The sequence below is a fragment of the Pinus tabuliformis genome, chromosome 1_2 (assembly GCF_031772625.1).
Source record: "Pinus tabuliformis cultivar Carrire ecotype Pingquan chromosome 1_2, CPIR1, whole genome shotgun sequence".
Taxonomy (NCBI): Eukaryota; Viridiplantae; Streptophyta; class Pinopsida; order Pinales; family Pinaceae; genus Pinus; species Pinus tabuliformis.
In genome coordinates, this window is record NC_142298.1 from 1,197,654,195 (window position 1) to 1,197,667,039 (window position 12,845).

Here is a 12,845-nt window from a genome sequence, read left to right on the forward strand (position 1 = left end):
GTGCTTGATTTTCATAATATCGATCGTCAAAAAACAATACAGGAATAGATCGCCATAGCGCCGACCTATTTCCATAGATTTAACCGAACTAAGCTAACCTTAACCGCATGCCGTCCAAGCCTGATGGCGTCATCACCCCTGTAGCTAGATCGGGATGTCTTTACAAAGTGGGCCCACTCCACCATTTCCCATTATTCAAAGAAAGCAGAAACCTGTGGTCCCATAGAGCCCGTGAAACCTAACTCAACTCAAAGCGCTGACAGTGACTGGTAGCCCTTTACGCAGGTATTCCGTCGAACGGAGGGTTTCGGCCGCCAGTTTAAGAAGGTATCTTTCATCTCATGTCATTTGGTAGTCACTGGGGGTCCCACCGCCGGACTCGAATCAGTGCAGTGAGCAGAGGTAGGCCCTGCACGATAGAGCGGATAATTGCTTTGAAAGTGTATAGTGAGTAATAGTCATTAAAATTTAAAAGAAAAAGTTTAATTCATTTTAATTTACATTAAAATAAAAACGAATGGTCCCTACAATGCCAATGGCGCCCTATTGCAAGTACAAGTATAACTGTATTGGAGGTTTCGGCACACCAGCTCCCTTAAGAATAATATTCAATCCCCAAAGGGATAAAGCTATATGATTATTGTCGGGCCCAGAAATGGGCGAGTAAATTTGGTGCAGGCATCTCCAATGTCAAGTTGTAACCTTCCCAATTGTAACTACCCATTATAATCTCCCTTTATAATCTTCTCTTCATTTTTGCAACCACATGACAAATATGTTTTTCCTCCAGTTTAACTAATACTTATTGGTTTTGAAAATTTGTAGGAATTCATCCTTGTTCATATTTTAGATATTCTAGGTTTCCTTTTTTATGAATCATTCTCAGAAATAATTTAATGATAGGCACAATGGTCACGCTTGTTCTTTTAATTTTTTAAAATTATATTTATGATTTAGACCTGGAAACTAATCCCAACATGTTCTTTACACTTCCAACCTTCCAACCAGCTCTTGTTTACCTAATTCAAACATTGAGAACTCAACGCTTAGCTTTTGAAAAATAGTGACTCAACAATCATTATTTTTTGGTGGAAGGTGGATCTTGGTAATTAATCTACAAGTCCATATTTTAATCCCAAAGGCATAGTGTTGGTACAATTCTACATATTTATTAAGATAACTTCCCCTATATTCATGTATTAAGTATAAAGAAACAAAATTATGCATGGTTTGCGAAGAATGTAAACTTTTTTTTCTTTTGTACCAACTCATTGCCTACGCATATCCGTGTTTGATCAATGCCCTCTAAATGTCATCCCAACGAGTTAGCCGCCATGTGCTATATGGAGATAAGCCAAAAAATCAAGGCATCGAAAGATGCAAATAAAATATTTCACTCTGAGTGATAACATCGTTTACACACACTAACTCACAAGACATACAGCTCCTCTGATGCAACCATGACATATATTGAAACGTCTTTGATCTTATGAAGGAGCAGTCGACGAAGATGGAGGGGAAGCAGCAAATGTTTCGATTTGCTCATCCATCAAAATCTGTTGGTAACAGTACTCCATCATCCATCAAAATCTGTTGGTACCGGCATTCCACGCTGCAGAATGCTTTGTCACCTCTGCAAAAACCAGCAAACAGAGATTGAGACTAGATCTAGAGGATGGGAAATTATAATCAATTCAATTTAATTCTCAAAGATTTAAAGCCATGGTATGATAAGTATAACGGACCTGTACATGTAGATGTCCTTCCCATGGTTCAATGGACGTTTGCAGAGACAACAAGCGCTGAGAAAATAGCCAACGGAAAACACTGGAACACTTGAATAGCTCCGAGGTGGCGATGCGGCATCCCATATTCCCAGTCCATTTTGATTTCGAACTGGGTATTGCACAATTTCACACTCCGTACCGCTATGAGTATACAAGTTATTTGTGCTCGATTTTGAACCACGGGAGACAACACGAGTGTGGCTCTTTGTAAATCCATGAGGAGAACCAATGGGTGTTGTCTCGCTGTGCTGCTCCGGAGAACTCGACTGGAAATCTAAGCCGTTTTCATGAAAATCAGTGATTCCAATTGCAGAAAATGTCTTGATGTCCAGTGGAGAAGTTGGGCTTTTGGCCCCATCTGAATCTGAGGACCCCTTTGCACTGAAACCTGTGAAGATCCCAGGGTCATTGCAGAACTTGTGCTTGTCTTCGGGGCAGTCTCTGGTGCGTGATGAATCGGATATGTAATCAGGCGTCACGTAACACATCTTCCGTTCTCTCCTCTCCTCCTTTCCCTGATGGCAATGAGGACTCACCCTTCAACCCTTGTGCTTAAACACAGTCTCTACAATAAATGGTGTTCACACCCAGAAACTCCTTGTACGCCACTCTTCATCGACAATCCCCTGTGACTTCGGGTACACTCTTTCGCAAAAAGAGTAGGACTCCTTGGAACTTGTGACACCTATACCACAATGAAGAGCACCTCAACCTAAAACCCTGGACCTAGTGATGCATATATTGGTCCTAGGATGAACCTGCAATGGGTCTTTTATAATACAAAATTGCTGCAAAAATAGGATCAAAACTACACGAAGCTTCTGACCACTCCCTCACTTCAAACTGCTATTTTCAAAACTTCTGGTTAACAAGGCTCACAACTCCACAAGCTTGTGCCTGATCAGCAACAGTGACAATCAGAAAAATGACAGAAAACCTTGTCCAATATCAATATAATCCAATACCAATACACGAACAAGAATAAAACACATCCTTCAATTCCGCCGCCGAAACTCGCTCACAGGCACTAATTTTTTCTCCGCAAAACAATACCCAAAATCACTAGAACATCCTACTCTGGCAAAAAGACCCTTCCTATAAACCCCTTCTTCAACCAATGCTACAGAAGCAGGAAGGCTTCCTCCAGCGTTAGAACAATGATTTGACTAAGCCTCTGTGGCAGGGTACATATACGCACTCCCATAGGCAAGAATCTCGCGGAATCTGAATGGTACCCAAATACAAGAAACCGGGTATGAACAACGCCCACATTACTCATATGAATCTGGGGGTACCCAAAAGCAGTAAACCAGGAATAAACAACACGCACACATCCACATCTACCTCTGTATTTATTTATTTAAACTCCAGTGGGCACTGATGTAACACACACAAAATCAATGGCACAAGAAACACAGCTAAGAATAATATATTCCTTCAATATGGTTTTGTCTTTTGTTATTTGCTTCGGTATGTACAATTAGACAAACTTCTTTTCAAAGTATAAAAAATATGGTACTAATGCTTATTTAGCTTTCTTTATAAATTCTTGAAACTTAGGTATCTAATTAGATTATTGTGTATAAGTAAAATTTAATTACTTGAAATAAATTATCATAATCGGTAAATGTGCATATTTCAAATTTTACTTGATCTCTTAGTTGGTAAAGAATATTAATTCATACTCCAAACCAAAACGAATCGATGTTATCTATATAGTATACTGTGTAATTTATAGTAGAGTGAGAAGTAGTATATGTTATTCGTTGGATTTACTCAAGTATAAATTTAAAAAGTAATATATACTACCTAGCATATTACAAATAAATAACGTAGTGTATATTGTTTACCATAAAACCACCCCCTGTGAGGGACCTGTTGATAATGTGGGTGCCGGCATCAAATTACTCAAGTCCAGTGAGCAGAGGCAGGCCCATTATGAGAGAGCGGAATAATTGCTTTGTAATTGTAAAGCGAGTAAAGTAATAAGATAGGGTTTAATGTATCGTACGATGCCATTGGCGCCCTATCGCGAGTACAAGTAGAATTCAAGGGGAAGTTTCAGCGCAGCAGTTACCCTAAAAGAACAATGTTCGATCACAAAGGGGTGAAGAAGTTATATGATTACAGGGAGCATGACTGAGTAAATAATTTTGGTGTAAAGTTTGAGGAAAGATTTTTATTTGGAGATATTTGATATCTCTGCATTTGATAGATCCAATTTTAAAATCGATTTAGATTGATACATAATAAATCATATTTACTTGAATTTTAAAGTATTTGATATTTTCAAATATTAATTGCTCAACATAAACACAGAAGTACAGAAGTAGATCACGTATATTCATGAGGTGTAGACTAATTGGTTTGTGTAGGGCTTAGTGCCCACTACATCAGAAAGTTGATGATGAGGAGTGCTTTTGGAAAAATTAAACTATTCCAAGGAGCGTTCATCACCCTCATACTTAGACCAAAATAGCTAACCAAAACCAAACAAAAATTAATCTCTATTTCATTAAAAAAATTCCCTAATAAAATAGTATTTCTTTAATAACATTATAAATTTTTTAATAACATTTAAATTTTAATGTAATATATCAATGTAAAATATTATTATTTTTAAAAAAAATACAATATAACTCATCACATACCTATTTCGATAACTTTCTCTAACAACTCTTTATTACTCTCTCTCCATATCCATATCTATATCTATATAATTTTAAGAAACAACCCAAAATTAGAAAGACACTGGTATAATAAATCGAATTTATTCCGGAGCGTTTGATTTTCACAATATCGATCGCCAACAATACACAATAGATAGCCATAACGCCGACCTATTTCCATAGATTTAACCGAGCTAAGGTAATCTTAAACGTGTGCCGTCTAAGCCTGATGGCGTCATCACCCATGTGTTAGATCGGGATGTCTTTACAAAGTGGGCCCACTCCAGCAAAGAAAGCAGAAACACGTGGTCACATAGAGCCTGTGAAACGTTCATAGAAAGGGCCTCATACGACCAACATGGCATCAACTCAAAGCGCTGATGGTGGCCGATAACCCTTTACGCATAGGACCGTTCAGGACACGCGGACATCGCTGCCGCCGTCAGGTCTTCCGTCGAACCGAGTGTCTCGGCCGCCAGTTTAAGACTGACTGAGGGTCATCTGGTGTCATTTGCTACTGACTAAGTGTCCCATCGCCGGTGAGGGACCTGTCGTTACTGTGTGGGACGGAGTCAAATCTGTCCAGTGAGCAGAGGCAAGAGATAGCGGAATAATTGCTTTGAAACTGTATATTGATTATAGTAAAATTTAAGAAAAAGTTTAATTCATTTTAATTTACATTAAAATAAAAGAAATGAATGGTCCTATTATACAAATGAAAAATAAAAAATTTTAAAAAAGATTTAAAATATTTTTAAAAAATATAAAAATTTTGTGGAAAATTCTCTTTGTCAGATCCAGTCATTTTCGGGAATTGTCATATCTTTCATGCTGAGATCTAAATTTTCAAATCGAGATGCGAAATTGATATCTGGTTAATGGTTATGATTCATGGTGGTTTAAAGCATTCATTTTTTTTTTAAATTCTCAGTCGCTGGATATCGTTTTGGTTATGTGATTTCGCTGATACCTTTTGATGACAAATGATCGCTGTTCACGATTCATCATTTAACAAGTAATCATTCCAATAATAATCTCTTAAGGCACTGGTCTGCTCAATTTATCAAATCATCGAGTGCTTTTTATATCGTATCTCGTGTCTCCCAACCAACTGGTCGATAGTTGGTCTCATCATCTCACAAGGACTACCCCCCTTAGCCGTGGGAGACAGGCTTAAACGGAGGGATCAGGGATCAGAGTGACAGCCCCCGGTCTGAGCGTTGTCGTGTCAATCCGCGCGACAACAGGTCCTACAATGCAAATTGCGGCCTATTGCAATTGAAAGGGAAGATTCGGCACACCCGCTCCCTTGAGAACAAGGGAGCCACTGCCGTGGCTGTAGTCTCTGCCAGAGTCGGCCACAACAACACAATATAAACGCTTTGTGCAACTTGTAGCATGTAGAAATACAAAGACAATCAGAAATGCAGAAATACAAAGACAATCAGAAGAGTTGTTCCGAGATGGCTACATCCATCCCTCTTCATCTCCCTGTGGCTCTCTGCTGATTTTGCAACCTTGAAAGGATCGTTCATGGTACCTGTATTGAGGATTGGGCATGAAATTGAGCCAATACAATTCTCTTACAAGCTTACAGAAAAATTATTTTGACTAGCATATCGGTGTAGGATACAATCTCAAATTTGATGGAAGGTGTTGTCTTGCAACACAATCCGATGGATCATTGAATGAAGGGTTCCGAGTGAGGTTGCTATATGAACGTTTTGTCCTGCCGCCGAAGCTCTGCCACTTCTTGAAAATACACTTCATTTTGGTCAGCTTGCTTGATGTCTGCACCATCCTTCTGAAAGGGTACTAAAGTTATCGTTCTTGCTTATCCAAAGGCCTGTGCAGATCCCTTGTCCCTTCTTTTTATAATAACTATCACAAGCCTAAAGCAGATCTATGTTATGGATTGTGATAATTTAAAATATGGAATATCAGATATGCAAGAACAACAAGATATGGGCGATCTATTTTACTAGCATTCGCAGGTCTGCTTCGATAAGCAATAAACCTCCAAGATTGATATTATAAATGGCCCCTTCTGTAACGCAGTTGATAGACACTAACTGTAGATTACTGCAGTTGATATTAAATGCTATCGCGTTAATATGTCAGGAAATCCTAACTTCATAAGCATAAATTAATATTTCTGCACACCTTTTTCTTTTTAAATCTAATACTTAACCAAAAATTTTAAAAACAAACTCAAAAGCAGTCTTCTTATTACATAGGTGAAAGATTGACTTCCAAAGTAATTTTAAATAACTAAATTTAAAACCATACAAAACAGGATTAACACTGGACACTGTTTATCCCACACTGTTATTATTCTCAACACCGATGACTGTTGACGCACGGAGCCCCCTCCAAAGTGACAAATACAACCTCCTCGTAATAGAAGTATGTTTGTTTGAGCTTATGTTGATGATTTAATGATACTTCAAACTTATTCGGATTCGTTAGACCTTATGTTTAGTTTGTTCATGACTGGTAGTTTTTAAGATTCACTGAAGTATGGCGAAATGGCCAATATTAATAGTTTATATTTATTGATAAAGTTATGTTTTTAAATAAATTTAAAAATGGTTTGGATAATTAAATATTTTTATGTTTTGGTCAATGAAGGATGATAACAATGATGCAGCGTTGTAACTAACCCAATTATTAATCATATCTATGATGCAGCGCTGTAACGAACCCAATTCCATAATCCTATCTATGCTGCAGCGCTGTAACGAACCCGATTCAGCTCTCCTTCCCTGAATTTCTCGTAATCATGGTTCATAAAGTCAAGTCTCATGAGCAGACAGGATCATTTGTTGTTGAAACCATGGAAATGGAGTTCGAACTTAAACCCTTTTAGTTGCGAAGAGTAAGGAACCTGTATTGATTTTTTGAAGAGCATCATGAGGCCTTTCAAATTGCAGCTGGCCCGCTTGTCATTAATTTTATAATTGTCTTCCTGATCTCATCGTTTCTTCTTGTTGCTGACGATTGTAAAAGAGAATATGTATGCATGTTACCATGATAACTCACACGGAAGAAACTAATGCATCACTGCTTCTTTAGGAGCACTATATTCCAGTCAATCCAAAGATTCAATTCAAGAAAATCCAAATTCAAGTCGCTACTAAAAGCTTTAATATATTTACTTATTTATTTAAATAAAATATTAAATCTTAATAAATTCAAGTGGCTGCGAAAATCTTTAATATATTTACTTATTTATTTAAATAAAATATTAAATCTTAATAATTGAAATAAAATAAAATATTAAATATTAATAATTGAAATAAAATATTAAAAAGGTAAAAGAGTAAAAAACTTTTGGGTAGCATCCATGGCATGCATGCACCACGTGTGCACTCCACCTGGCATTTTCTCAATACAACAACTGTTGTGTCGATCCCACAGCTTCTCTGATCCTCTACCTGGCGTTTTTTCAATACAACAACTGCTGTGTTGATCCCACAGCTTCTCTGATCGTAAAATCTCCCCATGATTCCTGAGTTTTATGTTCGGGGACTTTCCTGAGTTTGATATGTTTCTCATGGCCGGCTGTCCTACCTTTTTGTTCTCGGGGCATCGATTAGGAGTGGGGCATCGAGTTCTCTGACGGTCTCTCCTACAGTTTAGTAATTGAAACCGGTCCAGCTAGAGGATTAGACGACTACCTCCTCTGTTTTCTACCTTCCTTCCGATAGTCGTTCATTCCCCATCGGGGGTGTAACTCCTCTAATATGATATAATTTGTTTTTCACTGGTACATCCTTTCATAATCTCAGAGAAATGGATGCTGGGAACAGTTCAAGTCAGATAATTTACTTTTCCGGGTATGAAATGGAAGACCAGGAGGCTGGAATGAACAATTCCGGCCCTCATTTCAATTAAGCTGAAAACTTCCATGAATCTCTTACTCAAAACTGCACACCGCATCATATATATCTGATTTGGACATTTCTGCGCAGAGCAGATTCAAGTCGAAGAACGGTGGCTTTTTATGGAGGCTTGTGGTACACCACTGCTTCCGAACGAATTCATCCATGAGCCTGGAAAAGATGCTCCTTCATTTCTACCTTTTCGCTGGCAGATTGGTTGACTCACCCGACGGTTTTCTAAATATGGAATGCAATGACGAGGGTGCCCAATTTACAGAGGTCGTTGCAGACACCACCCTTGACCAGATTCTCCTTCACAAAAGTCCTCGCTATATTCAGGAACCGTTGTTTCCTCTGAACCATTATATTTGTGCAGACGACCAGTGTCTTCCTTTGCTTGCAGTTCAGGTATGTGATTGAAAAACCTCCTAATTACAATCTGCATTTAATTAGTGATTTGAAAGATGTTTTATTTGTTACAGTTTACTATACACAAATGTAGAAAACAGACTTTTCTACAGTATATATTTTTTTGTCAGTTACAAATTTGATAAGAATTGGGTAGAATCCCAACTATGGTCGAAATATAATCAATTTTTTGAGCACCCAACAGTTTTGTTCCATTTAAATAAACTTAAATTATAATAAAATATGAACAGAATTGTAATTCAATAAAAACTCTACTTTTCCAGTTTTGAGAATATTTCGGCTCATTCTCTCGAATGCACCAAAACACCTTAAAGATCTTGAGAATACTAAATTATGCATTTACCGTTATTTACCGTTGAGTTTTTGAGTAAGTTTTTCATGTTCAATATCATTAATATCGTCTGCAGTAAATAAAAACAGTTAAATAATTCTCTCGAATGCACCAGAACACCTTAAAGATCTTGAGAATACTAAATTAGGCATTTACCGTTATTTACCGTTGAGTTTTTGAGTAAGTTTTTCATGTTCAATATCATTCAGTTAAATAAAAATAGTTAAAGAAAAAAAAAAAGATAAAGAACAAAATGGATGCATTTCTAGTTGAGTTTTTTATTAAGGTTTTGGTAATTTCACCTTGAAGCCACGGTGCTAAATTTATGCTTTAAATTAACAAGTTGTCCATGATCCTCTGCAGGTAGATCCCTTGCAGCTAGCGGAATAACACAAAATAACAAGTAAGGTACTTCTCCGGAGTTAGCTGCATCTGAAGTTTGCTCAAATACATAAAGATAGTCAGATACATACCAGGTCTGTCAGGTCGCAAACTACAATGCCACTGCCTTCCACAATGGCATCTTGCAGACTCAAGCGACTCAATGGCATCTTGCAGACTCAAGCGTGTAGATAACAGAGCACGTCCAAAGACTGCAATTGTAATCTTGCAGACTCTTCTGAGCACGTCCAAAGACTGCAATTGTAATCTTGCAGACTCTTCTGGGTAGGCGGCGACTATCTTTTACCATACCATACCAGAGTTGCATGCTAATAGCCATATGGAAGGGGCCTTGCATGCTAATAGCCATGTGGAAGAAGGGGCCTTGCATGCTAATAGCCATGTGGAAGGAGCCTTGATATACATGTGGAAAGGACCTCGAAAGGGCTACTAGCTTCGAAGTATATTGGCTCTCTCTCTGAACTTTGGATAAAATTGTCTTACAACATTTTTCTTGCATCGGGCCACGTGAAGCCTCTAATAAGAGGTAGAATGCTTTCAGTCTTAGAACTTTGGATAAAATAACCACAGCGTACTTTGGATAAAATGAGATTGCCTCAATATTTTTGCATCGGGCAACGTGAAGGCTGCAATAAGACCTCAATCGTTTGCGAACCAAAAACTTTGGGTAAAATTTTGTTGAATACAATTGGGAACATCAAACTTAGGTTAAAATGTGAAAACACCGAAAAAAAACCGGTCAAAGTATCAAGTAATGGTAGGTCAACGATCGATCGATCGCTATTAGTCCCAGGCACGGACTAATAATAATGAATCCCAAAAAAAACCTAAAACTATATGATTATATCGGACCCAAAAATAAGCGAGTAAATTTGGTGCAGACATCTCCAATGTCAAATGGTAACCTTCCAAATTGTTTTTATTATTTTTAAAGTCATAACCCTTTTTATTTCCAACGTACTGAAAATACCTTTTTTATTTCCATATGCAATCAAATCATTGAAATATGTCATCTGAAATATGAGTAATTAATTTTAAATGTTGCATAGCCACTCAAGTCCTCAACCTGCGTCGTGTTGGAAAAAAGGCAAGCAAGTTATTACCCACTTTTTTAATTATGTGCTCCCATTCACATATATTTCCGAGATAATTAAAACATACCTAACCAGACAGGGTTTTATTATTAAAAATTGACCAGAGTTTTAAAATTCAAACGCCATTATTGTTATGTTATTTAAGAAGTGGCTAAGAAGACTATATGCTATGCAACCTAATAGTTATACTACAAACGTTGATGGACCATAAATACACCATTAACGATACAATATACTACAGTGGACATCTTATTTTAGAAATAACGAGTGTAGTCTAAATTAAATGGATAATAAAATACGATATCGATTTATTATATATATATATATATATATATATATATATATCACATTATTAAAAATATCATAAAAATTAATAAAATTATAATTTTATTTTAAAATCCATTGTTGTTATTAATTATAAAAATATAATATATTAATTAAACATATATTTATTTTAAAAAATATGTGACAATATCTTTAATTATGGAGATTTATTTTTATTTTATGATGTAAATTTTTAATTGATAAATAATTTTTTTACAATACCATGACTTATCAATACCAAGTAATATTAAATGTTTTGATATGACATTTTGTTAATTAATTAATTAAAAGAGTATAATTAATTTGGACATAAATCTTTAACTTTGATTTATGAATACTACTATGAATATTCCAACATATTCCATAGAGGTTAAATCTTAACTACCAATTAATAATTATTGATAATTGAATTACAATTGTGGAATGCCTCTTACAAAACAAGCACGCTTATAACTTAATTAAATATAGCACAAATTTAAATATTTTGTTTTATAAAATAATTATTGTATATCAAGGCTTATTTTTGCAAGAGATGTTTGACCTATGCAATTATCTTGCTCAAGACAAATATTTCGACATGAACCATAATAAGATCATTACTTCCTACTTTTAGTAAACTCGTATAGGAAGAGACACTCTAACCAACTCATTAACACAGTTACTAGGTGCATTAAACAACTCACAATCCCTTGATAATTACCTCAACCTTAAATGGTAGAAGAAATATCCCAAGGCAATGTGACTAGGTTGTTTTAGCACAATTCTTCCTCTTAAGCTTCTACCTAGAACATATTTAGCACACTAATTTTCTTGATTTTTGGAGCTTTACTTACATGTATATTTTATTTTGTTAGCATGATTCTTCATCCCAAATGTCTTATCTTTAGTGTATCTTTTGAAAACCCATGGGCCATTCTTACCCTTATGTGGGTATTTTTAATAATATAGAGGACAAGAAATCAAGATTGTTGTTTATAAATAGATAGGGATCTTTATTTAAAAAATCAAATGGTAGGGACCTTTATTTAAAACATCAAATAGATGAGTCAAGAACATTACTCTTCATTAACCTTTGCCTTTTCCTCTCAAAATATTTTTTATTGCTCCTCACAAACCTAAGAAATTTCCCTTGTTGTTGTGTTTCTCAACCTAACTAATATTACTTATATGTTTTGTCACATGTTCAAAACACATTTTCAGTTAACATTTATATCTCTCTACTCTTTTTATTTGGCTACATGTGATGTTATTCAACGATATGTCCTGTTTGTACCCTCCCCTTGATCCAAATTGGATCACCATACCATTTGTCATCTATACTTTTCAGGTGGGAAAATTGGAGGAATTGCCATTCAAGGCTCATTTTACTCGGGGGGTCCTAGTTTGGAAAATTGGGGCATGGAAACTTTTGGAGCCATTTTGAGGCATAAAAATGGTATTCAAAGGGTATTTTAGTGTCAAAAAGTTGTGGAGACACCCTTGACTTTGATCCACACTATGATAACTTTCTAACAATGCAAAAATTGTTGAATTAAAGCTCATATGTGAAAGTTATACCTCTCACAAGTACACCTCCCTTATTGACCACCATTGTTATATACCTAGGGGGGATAATATGGGGTACAAAGGGAGGTACCCAAGGGAATAATGTAATAATGAGATGGGCCATAGTAATAAATAAGGTGGTTAACCCGTATCATGTGAGGGACCACAAGTAGTTAGTAATAATGTAATGGGCCCATGGTATTAGATAGATGGTATTGAGGGAACCATGGTGATGACACCTCTTTTCTGAAGGTTTTCCCAAGTCAGAATCTTTTTATGTTGCACCAACCACATGAACAATTTGATTTTCATCCAGTGCGGGTTCTGCCATAGGTCCTTCCATACATTATCAAGGTTTGGAAAGTCAAGCCCTAGGGCCA

General features: G+C 36.3%; 1 protein-coding gene across 1 annotated transcript in view; it reads right to left on the minus strand.

The window, feature by feature from the left end:
* Positions 1-1,523: 1,523 nt before the first annotated feature.
* LOC149210533 (FCS-Like Zinc finger 14-like) overlaps positions 1,524-12,845 on the minus strand; it is a 61,441-nt gene continuing 50,119 nt past the window's right edge. The window contains exon 2 of the mRNA XM_089394440.1: positions 1,524-1,633. Coding sequence (XP_089250566.1) covers positions 1,543-1,633 — 91 coding nt within the window. The 3' untranslated portion in view covers positions 1,524-1,542. The remainder of the gene's footprint in view (positions 1,634-12,845) is intronic.